The 26,012-nt window shown below is 32.1% G+C and overlaps 3 protein-coding genes and 1 long non-coding RNA gene across 4 annotated transcripts; 1 reads left to right on the plus strand and 3 right to left on the minus strand.

The window, feature by feature from the left end:
• Window positions 1-2,303: 2,303 nt before the first annotated feature.
• On the plus strand, window positions 2,304-4,297 carry NUDX23 (nudix hydrolase homolog 23). The gene is made up of 7 exons (XM_078996518.1): window positions 2,304-2,730; window positions 3,034-3,165; window positions 3,265-3,341; window positions 3,430-3,565; window positions 3,683-3,823; window positions 3,901-3,959; window positions 4,043-4,297. Exons 1-7 carry the CDS (start codon window positions 2,476-2,478, stop codon window positions 4,101-4,103), a joined length of 861 nt encoding a protein of 286 aa, XP_078852644.1. The 5' UTR covers window positions 2,304-2,475; the 3' UTR covers window positions 4,104-4,297.
• Window positions 4,298-6,315: 2,018 nt separating this feature from the next.
• LOC145048103 (zinc ion binding protein) lies at window positions 6,316-9,248 on the minus strand. The gene is made up of 8 exons (XM_078996519.1): window positions 9,091-9,248; window positions 7,990-8,340; window positions 7,648-7,885; window positions 7,432-7,577; window positions 7,241-7,328; window positions 6,998-7,144; window positions 6,781-6,930; window positions 6,316-6,683 (listed from the first exon to the last, which is right to left on the minus strand). The coding sequence occupies exons 2-8, from the start codon at window positions 8,325-8,327 to the stop codon at window positions 6,627-6,629; spliced, it is 1,164 nt and encodes a 387-aa protein (XP_078852645.1). The 5' UTR covers window positions 8,328-8,340; window positions 9,091-9,248; the 3' UTR covers window positions 6,316-6,626.
• A 6,614-nt stretch (window positions 9,249-15,862) lies between these two features.
• On the minus strand, window positions 15,863-17,747 carry LOC145046822 (uncharacterized). The gene is made up of 8 exons (XM_078995090.1): window positions 17,580-17,747; window positions 17,071-17,347; window positions 16,878-16,971; window positions 16,672-16,802; window positions 16,509-16,593; window positions 16,288-16,426; window positions 15,997-16,166; window positions 15,863-15,926 (listed from the first exon to the last, which is right to left on the minus strand). Exons 1-8 carry the CDS (start codon window positions 17,745-17,747, stop codon window positions 15,863-15,865), a joined length of 1,128 nt encoding a protein of 375 aa, XP_078851216.1.
• Window positions 17,748-19,269: 1,522 nt separating this feature from the next.
• LOC145045452 (uncharacterized) lies at window positions 19,270-19,657 on the minus strand. The gene is made up of 3 exons (XR_013681830.1): window positions 19,608-19,657; window positions 19,442-19,504; window positions 19,270-19,346 (listed from the first exon to the last, which is right to left on the minus strand). It is a non-coding gene; the product is annotated as an uncharacterized LOC145045452 (long non-coding RNA).
• Between the last annotated feature and the right edge of the window lie 6,355 nt (window positions 19,658-26,012).

Genomic DNA, 26,012 nt, shown 5'->3' on the forward strand with positions numbered 1-26,012 from the left:
ATTTGTGGTGTGTCATATAGTGATCACTATTTAGAGTCAGATTGGGTGATAGTAGAATGTTCTTATTCCAACTTTTTCAGTTGCTAAGGATTGGATTATTTCGGTTGATCATACGCAATTTAATGTGAAGAAAAATAAGGGTTTGATGTATTTGTCTCAAGGTGTTTTAGTGATTTAGTAATTTCGTAATGCTCTTTGTTTTCATTGGAAGAAGCCAAGAAATAATGATCTTTTTGAAAACGTTGTTTCTGTATTATACTTGTGGATTTCTAATAGATCGCGTACAACCAATTTGTATTAATTGGGTGATTAAAAGACCCTTCAATGTCCTTTTTATTCATTGTAATTATTCCTTTCTAACATATTGTTAGTCAAATAAAATCTTGGGTTAAAAAAAGATGCGACAATTTCAATGCATTTACTTATTAATTGTTTATTTTCAATAGTCATTGATAGGCGTGGTGGTGAAAACTAGTACTTTTGAAAATAAAGTATTATTTTTTATTTAATGAAAACTAATACTTTTGATGGATTTGAGGGTTTCTAACTCAATTAGTTAACTCAGTTTACTTATGTCTCACAGACATTTTTTTGTAATCATTGAGAAACGGAGGTATCAGTTTTCCATTCACCTTTTGGTCAAGGGTTTGAGTTTTGATGGAATTGACGAATTTTTTCTCAATATTTTGAGTTTATTTATTGGGCACTTATTTCCCATTTAACGGGAACATAGAGATATCTAGGTTTCCTTTTATGAAATCTAGTACTTTGGTTGGAGAATTTTGACTCGTTTCTCTATTATGGTTCGATGGTGGCTGTTGGTTTGTTTCAAGTAATTGTTGATGGTATTTTGTATGATTTTTTTGGTGTTGATGGATCAAAGATGGAGTAGCAATTACATTGATCATTCGATTTTCTTTGGTTTCTATATCCATTTCATGGGATCCGTTTAAGGTTTTTGCATCCATTTTTCTGGATTAGGTTACGGTTCTTTTATTGATGGTTCACTATTTTTTTTTTCCAGCTTTTCATGCTATGGGCTAGGGTAGAGGTGCACATGTTTTTTTAAGCAAATTTTCTCCAGACCGGTTTTAGTTACAATTGGTTCGGGTTTTATTAAATGAAATTGCAATAAAAACAGGGTTCTTTTTGGTTAAAAAACCGGTTCTAGATATATACTAAAACCTATTTCAAATCGGCGGTTCAGTTTAAACCTAACTGCTTCTAAAAAAAATGGTCCTCTTTTTTTCTGTTAAAAAAGAAAAGGGTCTTTTTTTCGTTTAGCTAATACTTTGTTGTTATGTTTGCGTATTAGGTGTTGGTTCAATGTGTGTGTGTTTTTTTTTTTTTTTTTTTTTTTTTTTTTTTTTTTTTTCAGTTTAATAACCTTTTCTTCTCGATCTTTGCTAAATAATTGTATATTACCGAATGAGTAAAACAGCAAAAAGAAATTAGCCAAGAAGGCCCAAAATGTGCATAATCACAAACAACCTTCAAAATTCCTTTGTTAAAACATTGACACACCCATACACTCAAGCCCACACATGCTCACGCCCATATGCACACTTTATATTTCTCCTTTTGTAATACAATCTTTTTGCTTTATATATTATGTGCACAATGAAAAAAAACATAGTGGGTAAGACTCTAATTGAAAATTTTTAATTGAATTAAGATTTTATCATTTTTATTAAGTTGCAAAAAAAAAAAAAACAAAAATGTATGTTAGTCTTAATATATAAATTTATTTTTCGATTTATTTGACAAATCTTCAAACCCATAAAAAAAACTGATTTCATTTTATTTCAACCAAAAGAAATTTCATGTCAACCAAGACATAACATATTGCAAGCATTCTTTCATATTAAAATTCCTTTAATAAAATTCATTTATTTCAAAAACATTCCGTCAAACCAAAAATACCTCACTAAATCCCTCAAACTTATATCATAGAGATTCCACCCATATATATTTTTTGTATTTTTACAAATAAATAATTTTATTGACACAACCAGTTGTCGTTTATATACTTTCAACATTTTTTTTCTTGTAGATTTTAATCCTTAAAAACAAATAATTTAATACAACTATCGGTAAAATAATAAGAATTTATACATTTTAATACTTTGCATTTTCTTCAACGTTTTATTCTAGTTTCGATTGCGACATAAAGATTGTATGATCTAAATGTTAGTTGATGGGCAAAACGACCAAACATGAAAACCGAAGCATAGTACGAGGACCAATTTTGTTGTTCGCTCTTTGAAGTGCGAAATTTTTGGACAGAAATGGGATTTAATGTTCACCATAACTGGATTTGGGGGAAATCACACACCAAAAGGATAAACAAAATCCATTCAGGGGATTCAGCACTTGCTTAAAATCCGATCATAACGATCGACTTCTTTAATTTCCCCTTCCATCTTCCCAAGATTTCGTAAAATTTCATGCGAACACCTTTCATCCAATTGAATAATGCTCAGAAGCATACAATTTCTTGGTTCCTCTTCAGGGTTCCTTTTTCATAGATTAAAACTTCATGGAAATCATTCTGGGCTCTCTTTCATTTCCATTTCTGCGAAACCATGTTCAAGAAGACCTTTATTAACAACTTCAAGAACGCCTCGTTGTTTTCGACAATTTCGGGCATCTCCAATTCGTTCCGAGTCAAACCCAGATGTAACCTCACCTTCTTCTTCATCATCTTCATCCCCCATTTTTCGATCAACTGTAAGTTTTCTTTTCATAAAATTTCAATACAGTTTTGGGGGTAATCATCTCTTGAATATTGAACAAATTCCTGTTGCATAAATTTGGGATGAATTGGGTCGGCATATTGTAAGGTGCATTGTGTCTTAATCATCTTCCCAACAGTTTTTGATTGTTTATTGGCATATTCTATCCATAGATTTGGGTATCAAACCATATAACCACTACCTTGTTTAAATAGCAAACAATTCAATCATTCAAGAATCTTGATTTATTCCTCAATGATCATATTTGAATTCATAAGCTTCCATGGTTGTTTTGCAGGGCAATACCCGTAAGATAAATTTCTGTCAATCGTGTGGAGGATCAACAAAATACGATATACCAGATGGGGAGGAGAAAGAGAGAGCTATTTGCACCCTTTGTGGAAGAATTTCATATGAGAATCCAAAAATGGCATGCTTCTTATATTAATTACACACAAAACTACATTCTACATTCTATATTCACCTTAATAATTTGTCTAAAATCCAAAAAATGATATTTTTTTATCAGGTGGTAGGTTGTTTGATTGAGCATGATAACAAAATCTTGCTTTGCAAGAGGAACATCCAACCATCTTATGGTCTTTGGTAAGTCTCATTTCCTTGACTTTCTGTATTAAGTCAAAAAAGAAACACGCGTATATAGCTTACGAGATTAAGCCATGTGGCGCCACAGGACACTTCCAGCTGGATACATGGAGAATGGTGAGTCAGCATCTGAGGGTGCAGTGAGGGAGACATGGGAAGAAGCCAGAGCTAAAGTTGAAGTTCTTTCCCCTTTTGCTCAATTAGACATCCCTCTCATAGGCCAAGTGAGTCATCAATTTTTATGACCTTTTTTTTTTAACTTTCAAAAATACCAAAAAAAAAAACACATTATTGATTATTGCAAAGTACAATGCTATGATTACATTTTTTTTTGGGGACAGACTTATATAATATTCTTGGCGAAGTTGTTGACCCCACATTTTTCACCGGGTCCCGAATCATCGGAATGTCGGCTTTTTGCACTTGATGATATCCCTTATGAATCTCTTTCCTTTTCCTCAATGCTCGTTACCTTAAATTTGGTATGTTTTCTTGTTGTTTGTGTTTTTTGTTTTCATTTAGGTGACTTCAATGGTTTCTTTCTTTACTGTTTATGTAGTACATTGAAGATATTAAGGTTGGAAAACCGAAGTTTCACTATGGGATCATCAACAAGAGGTACTTTTTGAATTTTGCCACTTTGTTATGTGTGTATATAAATACTTTTTTTATATTATTTTAAGATTTTGGTTGTTTCACAGGCCTGGCACTAGTCCTTCGGAAATTCATGCGTATACTATCGATTATCATATACGGACTTGATGAAAGGCGAAGGGCAATTGAGATGATCAACATTTTCGTTTTTTTTTTTGTTGCTAATTGTGACTTGGGTCTTCGGTTTATGATGATGCCCTTGATGTAAAGTTGTATTTTATGAGTTTGAAAGTTCTTTCAAACTTGTGTTGTTCATTGTAAAAAGTTAAAAACTTTTTATTGGTAAAGTTCCATTTTTCAAATTTCTTGATGAAGTTATTTTTTGAACGTTTAAGGTTATGTTTGGGGGGACTAGCTGACGGTTTACTAGCTGATAAAAGACAACATTTAGTAAAACTAGTTGATAAGTTAGCTAAAATATGAAAAACTAGCTACTAGTTGATATAAGACAACCCATTTAATTATATTGATTGATCTGTGAAACTCATGTCATTAAATGAGTTGAGTTAGGTTCAATTATCAACCTTTTATCAACTCCCAACAAAGAAGAAATAACCCATTCATATATAATATTATTATTATATTATTTTTTTTAATTATGATATTATTATATTCGTTATATCTGAAAAACATAATTGTAATTCTAATTTCTAAAAAACTACGACCATGCAACAATTTATATTGGTTTTTTCTTTAGGAGATTGTTTTTATGGGGAGGTGAGGAAGACAAGAGGAAGATCAATTGGGTGGCTTGGAAGGTGGTTATTAAACCAAAGGAGATGGGAGGTTTTGGAGTTGGGTGTCTTGATTCTTTTTGGTTTTCTTGTATAAAAGCTATTCATAATATTAAGATTATTGATGGTAGATTGATAGCCAATAAGTTAATTAAATGTGTTTGGTTGAGTATTTCTCAAATCAATTGTGATTTTGAAAATAGAGGTATCTTGTTTGATAATTTTTTTAAAAGAGAAGTTGGAAAATGTGACAAAACACTCTTTTGGAAGGATCGTTTGTATGGTGATATAGTTTTACAAGATGCTCATCCTAACCTTTATGCAATTGAGAAAGATAAATATTGTTTTTCGGTAGAGAGGCAATATTATGAATGGGCAGATTTCGTCTTTTTCTTGGTACTGGGCGAGACAGCTTAGAGGTGGGAGTGAAACACGTTAGTTTTGGGCATTATCGGATCAGATTGTTGTTTCTAGGTTTGATAATGGCTGTGACAGATGGATTTAAGGAGGCGACACTGGAGATGTGTTTTCGGTGAAAGCATTAAGAGATGTGATGACTATTCAGTCTAGTAATGGGACTTTGGATTCTTTCAATCGGGTAAAATGGATCCCTTTAAAAATCAACTGTTTTGTTTGGCGATTGATTAAAAACAGAATTCCTACTTTCTTGAGCTTAGTTAGGCATGAAATTAATATCTCGTTTACCTTATGTCCTTTTTGCAAAGAAATTGATGAGAGCATCGATCATGTTTTTTTATCTTCAGTTTTTCTTTCGCTGCAGTTCTGTGGAGATGGTTGGTGAACTAGTCATCCCTTCTTATGAGACTTCCTAATTCATGTGACGACTTATTGGATATGCTCAATTCTACTGTAGGGAGCAAAAAAAATCAAGAAGCTGTGTTTTTCTCTAATCCACACCACACTCCGGATGATATGGAAGGCCATGAATGCGATTGTTTACAGAAACGAAAGACAAACGGTCATGATTACAACTGATGATATTAGTTTAAACACTCTCAATTGGATCAAACATAAGTCTAATTGTAATTCTATTGATTGGTATGCTTAACACTCCTCTCCTATTTTAGAATGTTTCTTGTAATTTCGCTCGAGCTCATTGCTTGTGCTATTGTTGTTTGTTTGGTTTTCTACTTCTTGCTTATGTTATTGTTTGTTTGCTTTTCTGCTTTAATAATATGCTTGCCGTTTCAAAAAAAAAAATATTAGATTGGGCTGGAAAAAAAATGATAAACAGGTGAACGCAACTGTAATTTAAACATTATTACAATGGTAAAAAACTTCTAAAAATCTTTTCCAAATAATTAAAAAAAACTTTTTAAAGAAAAATACTGTCCTTTGGAAACGCTCTAAAAGGAAAGTCTTTGTTTCTATATCATTTATTTACTCCAAACATGCATCATTTATCTATCCAACATTTTATTTTACCCACAGAACAGTTTACGAGGATTAAAAAAAAAAACTAAACCTTTACCTAATTAAATTAGATCACACATAAATATGACATACTATGACGAGTACGATAACTAATACATTACATACGTTTATATCTATATATGGTTGTTGAGTTTCAAAAAAAGCTTGGAAAACTTACAATTACACAGGCTTATTTACATGAGCAATCACAGTATAACATATTAGGGACCAAAAGAACAAACATCACTCATCTTAAGTGCATTTTTATATAACAAAAACAGAAAAAGATCATAGCAACGAGGAGCTAGATATTATTCTTGAGCAATGTCCAACTTAGCTCCATATATATATTACTATTAGTATTAGGGTCCAAAAGAACCCATATCATATCATATCATCATTCATCAACTCACTTAAAAGCTTCTTCAGATGTGCAAAATGGAGCATCATTCTGATTCCAATCTCAGTTGGATTGCTTCTTGGAGAGTTGACCATTTAGGAATTCCAATACAGAAACACGCTGCAATAATTAAAACAAAAATGACATCAAAATCAAATCATGTTTCATGATATATATATATAAAGACTTTCCATTAAATTAAAAAGAAACAACTTACCCGTTGTTCCAATGCAGTTTCTTCAGACTTTATATTCAAAGATTCCAACAAATTTATGGCTTCTTGAAACCCTTCAATTGCTGTGTCCTCAGCATCAAGATTTCTATCCACATCAGCAACTTTCGCAAGGGACACAGCCACATCTAGAACCTGGAATCGGAATTGGAATCAACAAACGGAATGGAATCAGATATAATTATATAATTAATGGACTCACCTGTGATGGAGCTTTTGAAGAATCTTTTATAGCATTTCTACGAACATCAAGAGCCCGAAAGTAATGATCCCTTGCAGCTTTCAAATCGCCTTCATAATATTTCAGATCCCCAATTTTATTCAAAGAAACCGAAAGCGTATGTGTAACCTGCATTACATATATACATATTCAACTAAGGTTATAAACGTAATTTAAAAACAAAAAAAAAAAAAAAAAAAAAAAGATTCAAGAAATTGTTTATACCTCTAGATCATCTGTTCCCACTTTCGAAAGGAAATTCACACTCTCATCAAAATATCCAACTGCAGAATTACCATCTCCCATTGCACGACTACAGTTTTCAACATAACCATCATTATAACTAGTTTGACTTTGACTTTGACTGGTCAACAGAGACAAAAATCAACAGATTGGAGATATAACATAACACATACCAACAATCACCAAGCATACCAAGAACAGCTCCTAATTGTGAGCATAACTCAGATGTATTCCCTGCTACTTCAAGTTGTTCTCTTATATCTTGTGCACATAAACTAAGTCTTGATTTTGCACTTTCTACATTATTAGCACGAAATGCCTGAAAGGATAAAAATGTAAATTTTAACAGAAACTAGTAACAAGATGCTGATAAAAAGTTGATAACTTACTCTCATTGCATGTTGAACAAGGAAAGCACCTCTTTCCAATGAGACATCTTCATATATCACTGTTTTCTTCTCACCAATTATTTCCTTTTCCTTTTCATCTGTATCCACAGGAGACCTTTTAATTCTAGCATGACCATCGATAAATCGGTCAACTACACTTTGAAGATTTGCATCAGCTTCTATCTTCTCAATGTCAGCTCCACATAGAGGACAATCATTGAACTTTGATATGCATGCTCTGTTTTTACACAAAATAAGAACGTAAATTATAAGTATTTAACTATATATATCTATATGTGTGTGTTCATGAAAGTATAGAAAAAGCATATGGTGTATGTTTACTTGCAAAACACGTGAGTGCAAGGAACACATCTGCTGCATTCAAAGAGTAGGGCTTGGCATATCAGGCAACTGAAGGGGCCGATTTTGAAAGTTTGAGAATCATATCCAAAGGGGCATTTTGGGGAAATCACGTTAGATTTAGACTCTTCGGAATCTTGCTTGACTTTACTCATTGGACATCCTTGTCCCTGAGGTTTGTTTTGGTTTTCCTTGCTCATTGGGCATCCCTTATTTTGGGCTTCTTTACTCATTGGACATTTGTTTTGGATTTCACTGGATTTTTTTGAAGATGCATCATCAGGTCGAGCAGCTTTCACAAAAGGGCCAACAGGTGTCATCTTAGTCAAAACTCTGTAAACAAAGAAAATTAGAAATTGCTCAAGATTCAAGAATATAAATACACTCGATTAATGGTGTATTGTGGATTTGTTTCTGGTGGTGAATTAGTGACAGAGTTTAATTCTATTCTTAAGCTTAAAGTACTAGCTTGACATAAGAAAACCAGCTCCTTTTTTGGTATCCTGAAAGATAGTATTGGTTGATAAAAGCTAGACAGATATTTTTTTTCCATTTTTCTTGAGGTATCATCTCTATATAATCAAAGATCATAATCATAATCTATTTTATCCAAACTCTCAAAACTGAGTATTGTGATCGTTTGATCGCACATCCTAGTGTCATGGAAAGCTGCAAATGTCTAAGAGGCTTAGACAACTAAATACAAGTACAATTACATGAACTTTCGCCACTCAGAAAACTGTCATAAACCCTTAATTTTCAGCACCTAAATTGGCCTTACCAAAAACAAAACGAAAAAGGAAAAACCCAAAAACCTCCTAGTTTATTACGAATGTGATCTCCGTAAAACGAATTCTTTAACCAAAAAGGTTAGGTATCGTGAATTGAATCTGAGTTAAATTGCAGAAACTCTAAAAGATAAGGCGTAATTGAGATACTTGGCAAAGAAATTAGCGATTTTGAAGCTAAAACTGAAAACCCCAATCGCATAGATTTCTCAAGAGATTGATTTCGATTCAATTAAATTAGATAAGAAAGAAGAAGTTATAAATCCAAAAGGGAGATGAGGGATTGCGATTAAACCTGCAAGCGTTAAGGGATTTCAACGTTTGATGAGGTGATGAACAGGAAATTTGCCTTTTCGTCAAGCTATTGATGGAATCACGAGAGTGAAGCTTGTAGACGATTTCGGATTTGAAGATAGGAGAGAGGAAACACGTCGACGTCTCTATAATGGATGACCTTTGTTAAACAAAACTTCAAAAGTAGCCCATAACCTACCAACTTTAACATTTAGGTCCTTCTTGTGTGTGGAGATGACCAAAAAAAAAAAAAAAAAAAAAAAAAAGAAGAAGAAAATCGTGCCCAACGGGAATCCAATACAGAACACCCAAGTTGACTAATGATTGGGATAAGGATGTGGATGAAGAATCACTGAACTAAAAACTAAAAATCGGGAATGGGGATGCTCATCGGTCCGAGCTCAATACCATTAGTTCTATAATAGGGTTAGGGTTAGGGTTAATGTTATTATTATCATTTAATTTTTGGATCAATTAGTCATTTGACTTATTTTAAGTTTTAAAAGTTATTGAATTATTAACTTTTGCCAAAACTACAACTAACAACAATATATTTTTATATAATTTTTTTTATTATCTAAAGTCATTGAATTTTTATTAGTTATTTAAGGTTATTCAAGTTTTTTGGCCTATAATTAGTTACTAAACTATATAATTAATTACTAAACTTATATATTTTCATGATTCCATTAACAGTTTCATTCATTTTTTCTTTTCAAAATCCGTTTTTACAACTTCATTTTTTTCTTCATTTTTATATGTTTTTTTTATACAATTTGTTTTTATAAGTCGATATATTTACTTTGTTTGTACATGTTTTTTCACGTTGTTTTCAATCCATGGTTGTTGATTTGATAATTGTAAAAAACTTTTTAGAAGACACAGACTATCGCGAATCAAATTATTCATCGTAATTCACTTTTTAGGGATATATACAGTAAACTCCCAATATTTTTATCGATTTGACAACAAAGTCATAAACTTTATTGACATTTTTACCCTTTTTCCCGGTTAGCAGATATTTAGGACTTTTTTGTCAGAAAAATAAAGTTTAAGACTTTCTTATCAAATCGTCAGTTAGGACTTTCCTGTAAAAAAAATAAAGTTTAAGACTTTTTTTGTCAAATCGTTGAAAATATTGGGACTTTAGAAATTTAATGGTATAATACCCTTTAAACATAAGAGTTATTAAAACTTATTCTAATCAGCTAAATCCTATTGACATCCTTTACGTTTCTTGTCAAATCGTTTTTTTAATCTCAACAAACCGACATTGAAAAAAATTGAGATAATCAAGAAAGAAATAAAGAAAGAACCAGGGTTGTGCTGGTTTTTTTCAGTCTCAAAAATGGAGAAATTAGAAACCTAAAAAACGAAATTGTCTTGGCTTTATACAAACACTAACAACACATGCCTAGTAAAAAAAGTGTGAATGCGGAGAAGGGAAAGAAGGACAATTTCGTTTTTTACCATTTCTTATTTCTCCATTTTTTGGGCTGCAAAAAGCCAACACAACCTTGGTTCTTTATTTCTTTCTTTCTTGATTATCTCAATTTTTTTCAATGTCGGTTTGTTGAGATTAAAAAAACGATTTAACAAGAAGCAAACGTTAAGGATTTCAATAGGATCTAGCAGATTAGTGAATGTTTCAATAACTTTTATAGTTAAAGAGTACCATACCATTAAATTTCTAACAAAAAAAATCATATATACACCAAAGTCCCAATATTTTCAACGATTTGACAAAAAAATTCTTAAACTTTATTTTTTTTTTAATAATAAAGTCCTAATTGACGAATTGACAAGAAAGTCCTAAACTTTATTTTGTTGATAAAAAAGTCCTAATTACTGGCTAACCGGAAAAAATGGTAAAAATGTCAAAAACTATCGGTAATTTGGATTTTACTGTCAAAAAAATAAAGTTTAGGACTTTCTTGTCAAATCAATGAAAATATTGTGATTTTACTGTATATATTCCCACTTTTTAATACTGTTCATCATAGTTTTTGGTGTTTAATGAAATTGGAAATTCCATTTGAGGTTTTTTTTTAATGTAATGGAGTCTGTACCTGCTTCCAACTTCTTATGAATTTTGATTTTACGAAGCAAATACTTATTTATGTTGTTTGTTTGCATGGTGGTACGTAATATAAAAAAAGGTAAACACTCATCGGTTCTTACCAATTAAAAACTACTTAGTTGTTTAAATTAAAATAAAAAAATACTATCGTTGTACAGAAAGCATACAAAATGGGAAAAACTAGTTTAGGTTTTAGTGGTTGTCGGAAACATGTCCTTGAGGTGGTGTTCATGGTATTAGTGGTAGCAAGAGAGAGATGGTTGAAGTAGGTTCTTTTTCCTTCCTTTTTAAACTATAATGGGATGTTTGGTAATTGGTACCCTAATGGTTCCTTTAAGAGGTAGGCTTTGAAACGATTAGATGATCGATTCAGAATGTTTGCTTTAACATTTTTCACGCATCTAAATGGCTCAACATTCTCTTATTTGGCAAGCTATGAAATGTTGTTGAATTTGTTGAAATGCTTCTAATTTTGTTAAAATGTTGTTGAAATGCTTTTGAGTTTGCTAAAATGTTTCTGAAATTCTTGGTATATAACTATATATTATTGAATTATATAAAAGTGGTTTAGGATTAGTTGGAAGCTAAAAGGTGTAGAAAAAACTTTATCTAAACATGTTTGTATGAAGTTATAATTAATGGACAATAAGACAATAATTTGAAATCAAACTCTTGGAAGAGGATCGGTAAAATCTATATCTATAGTACTTAATAAATAAAAATCACTAAGTGCCAAGTGACATTTTTTAGAATATGATTTTAATAATTTCATGTGACATTCTTAAAAATTTATTCACGTTTAATACTTTAAGAAAATATAAATATAAAAACAACCGACTAAAATTTTAAATACTCCTTAGATTCTCTCTATACTCCATATATTCTTTTATTTTCTCTCATCACCTTGAGTTGGCTTTGTAATACACGAAGGAAATATTAAATACTTAAAATAATGAAGGATTAATTGAGATATGATCTTGGGTTTTGGATGTATTTTTTAATGATTTATATCCTTTTTGAAATTTTTGCTATTATTTCTTTTCGATCGAATGAAGGACATTTTCTTCCAATTTTATTATGAAATTAAATGAAGCGACATATATTTAAGAACTAGATTAAAATCCGCGTTAAACGCGGAGAGCATATAAAAAAAACATTGAATTGTAAACGTATATTACATCATAGGAAGCACGATAATTAAAAGTAGATTACCATAGTTATTTTAAATTCATTAACATACATTACAATAGCTATTTTAATTTCATAACAATTAAAAGAATAAATAAAAAAAACTAATAAATCATAGAATAATATAAAATATTAAAATAGTTCATTACAATAAAAACAACTATGTTCGAATGCAAATTAATATATATATATATATATATATATATATATATATATATATATATATATATATATATATATAATCAGTAATATCGACTTGGCATAGTAACTGTATCAAAATCAGAATGGATTGAAAAAACTTGTTGAGAATGATGTGCCGGAACCTCATACTCAATTGTATTTCCTCAAAAGAAATATAAGGTATTGTTTCTATAATCCCACCATTCATGTGCACTTTCATTGTAAGTACTATCATCTACTTTAACCCATCGATTGTGAATGAAAATCAAAATAGCCCACGAAGTATCTCCACTTATAGAGAGATATCCTAATTTTCCCTGAAAGTTGATTAGTCTCGATGCATACGGTTTTGATTCATTAACAGTAGAAGGTGAAAATATGAGTATATGTTCTTCTGAATAAATATCAAATCACAATATGCTATCATTAGATAATAAGAAGTATAAGGTACCGCCACTTGTAACTGCCTCATCAGAGACATGATGAACAGATGATGGTAACTGGATATTTTGAAACTCCCTCCATTGCCATGTAGTAGATGAAAACAATTCTATGTTGTAGTAATCATAGTCCACTTTTTCTGTAGGCATATCACTACAAATAAAATAACATATAAGTAAATCATAAAGTAAATTAATAACATAAAATGTACTACATATAAACTCTTACGATGGCTTTTTTTTTTTTGGAAAGGGATCTTCCCTAACGAGGGTTTCCGGGCCAGCTTTCGCGCACCGACTAATCCCCCGCTGCAAACATAAAGCTTTGCTTCATGCCCTGGAGTCACTGCAGGCGAACCTCCATGGCCACAAGGGCTGAGTGGTGCCAGAATTTGAACATGGGTCAATAGGTTATCCACCATATCTTCCACATGCCTTACCAAGTCACCACAATCCAAGTGGTTCTCTTACGATGGCTTTGTGTATGACAATCGAATGACCTTGAAATGTAACGGGTTTGAACTGATAACTACCAAAGCAAACTTTGTTGCAGTGTATTTAGAGGTCGGAAACGGTATCCATTTGGCATCTGAAGTCGTTGGTTTGATAAGAAATAAAATCTTTGAAACGTATTCATCTGGATCATATGATTCATAAAGGAGTCCACACAATGATGATGCTAAAATAGTACAAGTATGTGGTAGCCAATTAATGTCATGATTGTTGCTACCAAAAGACGGAAGAAACTGATGCTCTATATTTCTCCATGGTTTTTTTTTTGAACGATAATTCCACAAACCACATTATTTCTACGGTTGTAGTTATGAAGAACATAGTTGTTGTATGTTAGATTTCCATAATATGTAATGTATTTGTACAACGTACAGTAGCAAATGTTTGTAATGATGTTCGTGAAAGAATTTCAATAATTAGTTCAGAAGTCAATAACGATAACTGCAAAAGAAAGAAATAATAAGATAATAATATTAGAAAAACTTAAAATTTAATATTTGATGACATATGATTTTAATTGATAATAAGTATATTGTTTGTAGCATTGAGGGTAAAGAATTTTACCCGATCCATTTTCATTTTTTTCCCAATACATCAATGATTGTATTGTTAGACGTGATCCTTGAGATAGCATAACCTTCAGTTTTGTTATTCAAATTGTCATGTGTAATTTGAATTTTGAACGCCATCTTTTTTTCCAGTAGTATATTTAGAGCAGATGGATAAATTTCATTATTACCAACCTAAAAAAAAAAGAATGTTTATAAAAATAGATATACAAAATGATAATTTTGTTTTATGTAAATGAAGTTAATATGTATAACCTTATAGAACTCATGAACCAACTCTTGTGCGTTTTTTCTTATAAGCTTCTTTGCGTTAGAATCATATAAAGTAAATGATGCCGAACCGGTAATATCTTCAACTACAATGGTGATTTTAAAACTGAAAGCATTGATGTAAACATATTTAGTAAAATAAATTTATATAATTTAACAGAACAATATAATAATATTTATAAAATAAGTTTCAAAACCTGGGAACAATAGAAATGACTTTGTTTATGCAGCTTGAAGTGTTACAATAAAAAAACTTCTTTATCTTGAGACTGATCTTGATGTATTAAAATTTGTTTCACGACTTTCTATTGACATATAATACAAGTAAAACAGTACCATTCCCCTTCAGCACATAGTTGCTTAATCGTACCGACAACAATTAAAGTTTTTTCCTAAAAAATGTTAATGGAAGTTTAAATTTTAGTATAAAATAATAATAATCAAGGAATAAGATATAAATAATAGAAAACCAATTTCTCAAAAATTATATATTGTAAATGAAAGTGATTTATATATACCTGATGTACTTGTTTGAGATCAACAATACTTTTGAAATCAAAATTATGAAGGAAATCTTCATTTTCGGAGTAGATGATCGATGACAAAGAGTTGCTACAATTAGCAATTGTGGTTTGAGTCATTTATCTGGACAAAAAACAAATATTGTTTGAAATTATATATATATATATATATATATATATATATATATATATATATATATACTAGCAGCGTACCCGCGTAAAGCGGCGGAGTGTGTAAATTTTTTTGGTGATATGTTTCCTCTACAAAAATGTTATGTTACAAAAGAAAGTACATGTCGAAGACAAAATAATCAAACTATGGTGTTATTTGGGAGATGAAGTCATTTTTTATTCCTAGACGGTGGGCTTTATAGCAGACGAGGGAACAAAGAGGTATTTGCGATTGGAGGGATATTTAAATTAACATGCTAAATTTAAGGATATCGAAAAGGGTTCAAAATTTGAATGAATCCGGGATTTGAGGGAACCATATCAAATTGCTGAGAAATATAAGGAGATTTGATGATAAATATTTGAATTCAAAATGTGGTTAAAATTTAATATTATTTTATTAATAGCTAGTTGTACTATCAGCTTCATCATTTGGACGTCTTAAAAAAATATTATTATTATAATCAATCTATTTTTAAAAATAGTTAGATTTCTTTTATAAGATAGTAAATATATATATATATATATATATATATATATATATATATATATATATATATATATATATATATATATATATATAAAACCCGAATCTAAGATTGCAAAATTACAAAGTTTAATAACACTTTGAAAGACGTCAATTTAAAAAAAATAGAATTCAAAAGACGTTGATTTAAAATTTAAATACAAACTACATATATAAATATTTATATTTAATATGATATTAATGAATTAAACTTAAAAACGAAAATAACTTGTTTTTCATATTAATACATTATTAACCCTAGATATTTTAGGAACGTTGTTATTTATCACTTAAAAGTTACAATCTGATTGAAAATCAATAATACAGAGAGTATAAATTGAAGACGATGAAGACAGAGTATTGAAAAGAATAAACGTACCTGACATACACAATGAAATATATGAAAAATGTAAAATACATGTATAGTCAAAGAGATAATAATTACTTACTTTCCAAATACATCTGAGACAAACCCACAACCATCACAGTGAAAGGGGCCAGCATCAAGATCATCATCATTTTTAGTAACTTTTTTAGAACAATCACGACAATAAAATGAATACCAACCATCATCCATATCAAAACCAATGATAGTAGCGATAATGGTTAAACCAACTTCCTGTTTCATATATAGGAAAAAAAAAGGAATCATATTAAAATATTATTTCATATAAATTGTAGATATAAAGTCAAAACAATAATAGAATGCGGAAACTGTTATATAAAAATGCTAAGTAAACCTCATTAAAATCAGGAATTTCATCAATGTTTTTTATCTGAAAACGGAGGTAGTAATCCTCTGGATTAGACAGAACGGTATATGAGTTGAGTTGGGATGTACGGCTAGAAGACTCAACATTCGTATCCAAAGCATTAAGACTACATAAACAAAAAAGTGAGGTTATTCAACAAAAGTAATAATTTAGTAAGATAAATGTGTTAAAAATGGTAAATAACATACTTTGATTTGAACTCCAAAATCTGAGGCATATCATCATTTATATGCAATCTAGACCCAAACAAACAATTACCAACTTGAGGCTGACCTGCAAGAAAAAAGTAAAATAATATTATCAGTAATTACTTTGAAGTTGAAATGATAATTTGTTGTAAAAAACACTTACCACCCCAAATTTTGAGTTTCGCCAAACGTAGCAGGATAATAACAGGAGAAGTGACATTATTATGTTGTGAAATGTAAGTATTCAGCTTCATTGCAAAACTGCCCCACAAAGCGACTGCAATTCTCGTACCACTAAATATGCATTGTGGTTATTAATGAAAGATAAAGATAAACGGAGGAATGTGTAATAATAATACGAATGTGTACCTTAAATCCTGAGCAACCAGATTCATTAACCTTTTCTCTCTTCCATACTCAACAGTGACTCGCATGGGATCAGTTGACACAACACCTAGAAAATCTATGTGAAAAAATTTAATAAATTAGTAATAATAATCCAAATGTGTATTACATTAAAAATTGAAGTATAGAAATAAGTTAAACTAACAACATAACATACCAAATGCAACACAAGTGTCAAAGTTCCTGGCTAGCAAATCTGGGAAAGAGATAAAATGATAAGGATCTACTGTATCAACAAAATCATTGGATACACGAACTTTTGTGGTTTTGTAGAAATTGATTTTATGTTTATGAGGGACAAGCATGTATTCGCTTTCATTGCTAGCCAAAGCGAAGTTACTGATCTCCCGGACAGCTCCTTCATCGAATAGGGATTCAAATACAGGAATAAGATTTTTTTTTTTTTTTTTTATTGTTGCTTGAATTCTACTTCCCTGTAGGTGACAATGAAAGATAAAAAAAGTGTAGAAAAAAATATTAAAAAAAAGGAACAATAAGAGATTTCATTACATAGACTAAAGTTTATTTTTAAAAATAATACAATTGATTATTAAAATTGTATGAATAGAAGTAAAAAAGCATAACAAAAATCGAATTTCAATTTGTTTGAATAGAGATAACATAAGAAATTGATAATCTAAAAAACAAATGGTGTAAAAACAGTACCTCCTGATCAATTAAAATCATGTCCAGGCTTGTGACCATATTAGGATTGTTTATATAGGTCGGCTTCCAAAGCATGACGACTTTAACACGTATGTTCAAAGACTCTTTAGATGCGTTGATTTCAGCAACCTTATCAAAGATGACCTGATCTGCATTGTTAGATGCCATGGAATACTATTATCTGCAATGGAAGGGGATAATTGGTTAGAGAGAATTTTGATTTGTAATGAAAAATCGTAGATAGTATATTTATAGGGAAAAATAAATTTGGTTAATGCTGATATCACATAAAGATTTTGGAATGTAATATCATTTCCATACTTAAGACATGTTTTAATTATGGTATGATCTCCAAAGTAATATCAATATACCATGTCTAATATAATTACAAAAATAAATAAAATCATACCATATTTAAGATAATATTTACCATATAAAAAATTATAAATTTGAAAAGCTTGTAGAATAAGGAAATTATATAATAAATATACAATATTTTCATAAATATGGTATGATATCGAAAATAATATCAATATAAGATGGTTAATATATTTTTACAAAATATAGGAAAATATAAATGTGGTTAACGCTGATATGACACAAAGATTGTGGAATGTAATATCATTTCCATACTTAAAAGATGTTTTATATATATGGTATGATATCCAAAATAATATCAGTATAACATCTCAAATATAAGTAGAAATAGATAAAATCATACTATCTTTAAAATATAATATTACCATATAAAAAATTGTAAAATTGAAAAGCTTGTAGAATAAGGAAAAAATAAATAAAATCATACCATATTTAAGATAATATTACCATATAAAAAACTGTAAATTTGAAAAGCTTGTAGAATAAGGAAATTATATAATAAATACACAATATTTTCATAAATATGGTAAGATATCGAAATTAAACATCTTATATAATATTTTTAATATATTTACAAAATGTAGGAAAATATAAATTTGGTTAATGCTGATATGACATAAAGATTCTGGAATGTAATCATATTTAAAAATTACGTATTTATAAATTTAAAAAAATGGATGGTAAAGTGTCGATAGACCATACATAACAGTTATAACTATTGAGACTCTTTGACATGTAAATTTGAAAAATTTGTAGAATAAGGAAAAAATATAACAAATATATAATATTTTAATAAACTTCGACAAAATTACTAAAATGCCCCTGATCGATTAAGTGCTTACAACATCTTAAATTGTTATATTGAATAGAATAAATGAATCTATAGCAACAATAACAATATAGTGTAATCATATTTAATACATTACGTATTTATAAATTTAAAAACATGGATGGTAAAGTGTTGATAGACCATACATAACAGTTATAAATATTGAGACTCTTTGACATGAGTAATCTAATTTATCTTTTAAATATTGAGACTCTTTGCCCGAATATTCACATGTAGCCTCCTGCCCTTCTTTATGGTAACAATTTGATTTCTGAATTGCTTTGTATGGATAAAGTGTTGTATACATGAACAATAAACATCTCTTTGAAAACATTTGAGAAAGAGGCATGTTAATTAATTACATCATACAAGTTGAGGTTGTAACCACATAAGCAACACCAGTCCCAAAGAAGTTAAGAAACTGAAGCCAACCACATAGCAACGCCTGTTTTTCATCTGTTGACCGAATAATACTACTTAAATGTAGAAACTACGTACAAATACGTTCATGAAAGATTAGACTGCAGTGATGATGTGAGCAACTGTACTCCATAGTGTTCCTGAATCCAAGGACATTAATCTATCTAGAGTTATGATTTGTTTGATTGAAAATGGATTTGGAAAAACACAAAAGGGTGTTTGACTTTAGATTAACCTGTTCTTATTGTGTTGTTGTGATCATTGGTGGCAGAAACTCCATGGATGAGTTCTTGTTCAACTGTTACTTATATGATATATATCGAAATCAAAATCAACATGGAGTAAAACAGAAACCCAAACACAAAAAGAGGAGAAGAAATTGAAGATCAAACGGAGCAAACCAGTGAGCTTTAAAGAAGATAACCCCAATATGGGAGTTTATTATGCCCATTCCCAGGTGTCAGCTTAACATCATTCTGTTCTTGTACCACTTCTTCATCAGATGCTTTTGCTGATGCATTTCCAAACCTGTAGATTACATGACACATAATTTTTTTTTTTTTTAAAAAAAACATGTGTTTCATATATCGATAAATAAAATAAGAACTTGCCTTTCTATAGAATCGACAATTTACTCCAATGAATTACTAAGGGATGCCAACAATATAAGTTTGTTGTTAACACGAATTAAAGACTCCTGAAAGAAGAGATATATTATCTTATTGTATTCTTCTATAAAACAATAAGTTAAATTTTTAAAAGGAATAATAAGACAGATCATAGACCTAGGCCTTAGTTTCATGACAAGAGCACCGATTTCCAATTCAAACCCATCAGATTCAGCATCAACAATATGGATATCTTCATTGGCATGAGCATGAGCAAGTGAAGTTCGGTTGTTGAATGAAATTGGTCATTTAGCGTAGATATCAACAAAAGTTGGAAATGTAAATAATTTGAAATTATAATTACAAGCAAATTATGCCAAAAATAGAGATTATGGAGAAAGTGAGAATAAGCAAAACCTGGATAATAAGGCCGAGGCCAAGAAGGAGACTGAAATTCTTCTTGAGAAAATCGACATCTTTCTTTACAACTTGTACGAAATGCCCAAAGCTTCTCCCAAATAGAGAAAAGAAGATTCTTCTATGTAACGCCCATAGATCCGGGTAGTCAATTTAGAGATAATAGGGGTCGAAAATGACTTTTCGACATAATATTATTTAGAATAAATAATTTGAACCAAGTTGTATTATATGTCACAAGGTTTCCGTACATATAAAGAACGCCGAAATCCGAGTTATAATGAAGAAGTTATGACCCGTCGAAGTTTCGCGACGGAACCAACACGGCACCGGGAAGCGTAAAAAGTGAATTTATAATAGAGTGAGATTTAGCCTTAGTGATCTAAACAAAATTCGTAGAATATGTTAAACCGAGAAGATCCATAAAAAGAACGCCCAAATCTGACTTCGTATGAAGAAGTTATGATTTTTCTAAGATTCGGCTTAGCAGTGTATAGCCCGAAACTCGAATTTAAGTTCGAGCGGTTTATGGCTTATGCGAACTAAATGAGAGTTGAATATCTCATTAATAGGAACTCAAGGGTAAAAAGACAGATGAAAACGGAGTCCGTATGAAGGAGTTACGAATTCTTCGCGGTCATTTAACAGTCTAAACGTCTCGTACTGTTAAATTTAAGATCGGTCGAGAATTAGCCGACGGAGTCAAAATGAAAGTTGTAGATATTATTTTTACCTACGTGTGGATATAATGAACGTCAAAAACGGAGGTCGTATGTGAAAGTTACGGATTTTAGAAGTCGGAAGTGTGTTGTGCGAAAATGGGTGATGTGGCACAATCTTGGCCATTGCTTTCTCCCCAAGTCTTGCCACTAGATGGTAACATGTGTCACCAAGTTCAACCATTTTCACCCTATAAATACCACGTCTCCCACCCTCATTTTCTTCACACCTTTCCCATTCTTTCTTCTCTTTAGTCTCTCTCTCTAGAACCTCTCTCTAGCCCCGAAATCCCCCGAAAAGCCTAGGGAACCTCCCTAGCACGAGGCGGAAGCCCAGGAGTGCTCGACGGCTCCGAGAAGAAGAGATTTTTGGCTCAGAAACGATGCTCCAAGCAAAGCCTGGTTTTCTATAAAACCCGCTGTAAATAGGGGTGTGCAAAAAAACCGCAAAACCGAGCCGAACCGGCCGATCCGAAACCGAAAAAAACCGAAACATAAAAAAACCGAAACCGAAAAAACCGGATATCAACGGGTCGGTTTTGGTTTTGATACTTAGGTATCCGCGCATAACCGAACCGAACCGCTTGATATATATATATATATATATATATATATATATATATATATATATATATATATATATATATATATATATATATATATATATATATATATATATATATATATATATAATATTATTCATTTTCATTGAACTTTTAGCCATATCCCAAACAAATATCATGATCGGCTATTCCAATTTTACACTTCTATGTTATGTTTTCTTCTATTTTTATTTTTATATTTATTATACCAATTATATTGTATGTTATTTAACCTTTATTATGTTTTTATAATTCTTTGGACTTAGTAATTTTTAGAAAGAAATCGTTGGAATGAAGTTTGTAATTTTAATTGTATTTAAATTTTTATATTTAGCGGGTACCCGTGAACCGAACCGTGGTTACCCGCCTTTATACGGTTCGGTTCGGTTCGGTTTTTTTGCTAATTCGGTTCGGTTTCGGTTAGTGCACATGAAGTACCCGCCCCGTGATAACGGTTCACAATTTTATTACTATCCGAACCGAACCGCCCCGTTAACACCCCTAGCTGTAAGTGAGCTATGTCTACGCTATTTTTAATATAGCTTTTATTTAATTATAGTAACGTTATTAGGAACTTATAATAAATATTTGGGCTATTATTATGAGTTATATAAGTATTTTTTTAACGCTTATATAATAGTAATAATAGCTAGACTAATAATTAGTCACGGTAAATATTAGACTAAAATCTAGTGGTGATAATACTAGGTTTTGTCGAAAGATTTTTTTTTTCAAGAAGTGAAGCGCTGTCTGAGTTCGGAATCACCACATTTTTCAAGTGAGTGCATAGTTACTTTCATCTTACACATAGATATGAAGTATTTTATATAAATTACGTGCTATGTGTGCATATTATCTGAGTACTTGTTGTCTATGCTAAATGAACGATTTTATACATGTTTTAAATGATTTAAACTGTATATGTATTTTATATCTACGATAATGTTGGGGTAAACATGAGTAGATATAATAGATGGAATATGAGTTGAGAGGTGTTATAGACCACGAGGTTAGGGTGAGAGGTGGACGATGTGAGAAGTCTTTTTCCCAAATGATGGCCCCATCATTCAGCAGAGTATGGATGACAACCACGAACTATTCTAGACAGTCCAGTGGAACACTAGCAGGCTCGCAACCTGTAGGTGTTATGAACGATGTGTTCACCCGGTGTACTCTAAACCCTGGTGATCATACAGACTTGATGCCTAAACCCTGGTGATCATGCAGACTTGATGCCTAAACCCTGGTGATCATGCAGACTTGATGCCTAAACCCTGGTGATCATGCAGACTTGATGCCTAAACCTTGGCGACTATGCAGACTTAGTGCCCGTTGTGTAAACTGTGGCAACGATGGACTTTGTGTTGATTCCTTAGGATGATCCTTAGGAATGAATGAACGAGGAATAGTTGATTCTTAGAGTAGATCCTAAAGATTAAAGAAGATAATGGGGATGGGTAATTAGGTTGATTGTTTTGATTGTTTAAACATAATAATTATATTATTGTGGGTTGAAAACCCTATGTACTCACCAGGTTTCCCAACCTGACCCACTCAGTTTATTTATATCACAGGTGTTGATATGAAGTCACATTACACTGAGGGATTACAGAGATGTAGATCACTAGTGTAAATAAATGTAAGTTCTGTTTATGCTTATGTTTCTGTATTGACGATGACATCCCAAACGTTTTTAAATGAATAAAATACGTTTCTTCGAAAATATTTTGATAACGTATTTATCGTATTTTTCTGGGAACAAATTCCGCAACATTTTTATGAAAAGAAGTACTCTGATTTATATAAAGCATAAACAAAATCGGTCTTTTCTGGCCGTGAAAATGGGGATGTCACAGTTGGTATCAGAGCATTAGTTTAAGCGAACTAGGAATATAGATTTATTTCTAGACTTAAACTTAGAATGCTAAGCGATGATTGTGAGGTGTGAGCACTAGCTTAATTTAGGAATGATGCCTAAATTGCTTTTATGTGCTAAATGATTTGTTATGCTATAGTTTGATCGGATCTATGGTCTGTTGCCGACCGGATCTGGAAACCTTATGTATTTAGGATTCTAAACGTACGAATACGATATTAGAACTAGCATATAAACGTTTCGGTGTGATAAGGATGATTTAAATGTCAATCCTAAATAAAGATCTAGATTCAACTTATTCGGTGTATAGATCAAGATGGTAAGGACCCGTAGCGGAAACGTGAATGCAAATGGGAACCGAAACCAACCCCCAGTGATTGAGCAAATACCGGTTGTGGTGGCCACTGCTGAGCCAATAACGATGGCCGGAGTGCAAGCGATGATCCAGGCAATGTTGGATCGTCAAATGGAGGAAACCAGACGTTTGTTCCAGCAAAATCGAGAGGAAGTGACCATATAGATTGAACAGCCGAGTTGAACGAAGGGCAGACTGAGGAGGGATACTACAGTGGGAGTGTTGGTCAAGCCAACCCACCAATAGTTAGGCAAAACCACTAGGATGGAGGAAATGATGGACGTGGATGCAAATACAAGGATTTCATGGCGTCCAAACCACCGAGTCTATCTGGAAGCCCGACGCCAGTGGAAGTCATGAACTGGATCTCTGAGATGGAGACGATGTTTGAGAGTTGCGAGTGTAGCAACAGGCAGAAGACTGCTCTCGCGGTTCCTTTGTTGAAATCTGGAGTACTAAGCTTGTGGAAGCTACTAGCCGATTCGATGCCCAAAGGAGAAGCGAGCAAGATGTCATGGGAGGATTTTCTGGTGCAGTTAAAAATGCAGTACTGCTCTGAGCAGGATCTTCTGGAGATCAACAACGTGTTTCAAAATCTAAAGAAGGGAAGGATGAGTGTCATCGAGTATACTACAAGTTTTACGGAGAAAATGAAGCTTGTTCCTTACCTCGTCCCAACTGAACTCTCTAAGGTTAACAAATTTTCCCTTGGATTACCAGCGGACTTCAGTCCAATGGTCAAGCAAACTACCACTTTGAAAGCCGCCATCTGGGCTGCTAAGAATGTGGAGACCCAGATACGAGATAAGGGTCTGGAGAGAGCTGAAGTTGGCGAGAAAAAGAAGCATGAAGGATCTTCAAAATCCAACAAAGAAAGGAAATTCTCAAAGATTGACGAAGGAAGGCATATTCCATTCCAGAATTTGACTCTAAGAGACCTGAGTCTAAGCGTTGTTACGTACGATAATAGGTCATTAGAATATGACACCTCGATCAATTGTAGCAATCAAATTAACTTATCCTAAGAAGAAGAAGGTGTCTCTGATAAAGAATGAGCTTGTGACACGAAGGTCATGATTGAAAGTCTAACGAGCAGGTGCTAGACCAAGCACCGCTTGCAATCAAGGAGTCCAAGAGTTAGATACCCATTCGAAGCAACATAGAAGTTACAGTTATTACCTAGGATGAAGAGATAATGTATGGAGTCATTATACTGCCCTGTTTCGTTGATGATTCTGGGACGTAATCATCCTAAGGGGGAAATAATTGTAACGCCCGTACATCCAGGCTAGTCAATTTAGAGATAATAGGGGTAGAAAATGACTTTTCGACAAAATATTATTTAGAATAAATAATTTGAACCAAGTTGTATTATATGTCACAAGGTTTCCGTACATATAAAGAACGCCGAAATCCGAGTTATAATGAAGAAGTTATGACCCGTTGAAGTTTCGCGACGGAACCAACACGGCACTGGGAAGCGTAAAAAGTGAATTTATGATTTCGTATGAAGAAGTTATGATTTTTCTAAGATTCGGCCTAGCAGTGTATAGCTCGAAACTCGAATTTTAGTTCGAGCGGTTTTTGGCTTATGCGAACTAAATGAGAGTTGAATATCTCATTAATAGGAACTCAAGGGTAAAAAGACAGATGAAAATGGAGTCCGTATGAAGGAGTTACGAATTCTTCGCAGTCATTTAACAGTCTAAACGGCTCGTACTGTTAAATTTAAGATCGGTCGAGAATTAGCCGACGGAGTCAAAATGAAAGTTGTAGATATTATTTTTGCCTACGCGTGGATATAAGGAACGTTAAAAACGGAGGTCGTATGTGAAAGTTACGGATTTTAGAAGTCGGAAGTGTGCTGTACGAAAATGGGTGATGTAGCACAATCTTGGACATTTCTTTCTCCCCAAGTCTTGCCACTAGATGGTGACATGTGTCACCAAGTTCAACCATTTTCACCCTATAAATACCACGTCTCCCACCCTCATACCCTCATTTTCTTCACACCTTTCCCATCCTTTCTTTTCTTTACTCTCTCTCTCTCTCTCTCTAGAACCTCTCTTTAGCCCCGAAATCCCCCGAAAAGCCTAGGGAACCTCCCTAGCACGAGGCGGAAGCCTAGGAGTGCTCGGCGGCTCCGAGAAGAAGATATTTTTGGCTCGGAAACGATGCTCCAAGTAAAGCCTGGTTTTCTATAAAACCCGTTGTAAGTGAGCTACGCCT

The sequence above is a fragment of the Lactuca saligna genome, chromosome 5 (assembly GCF_052625555.1).
Source record: "Lactuca saligna cultivar CGN05327 chromosome 5, ASM5262555v1, whole genome shotgun sequence".
NCBI lineage: Eukaryota > Viridiplantae > Streptophyta > Magnoliopsida > Asterales > Asteraceae > Lactuca > Lactuca saligna.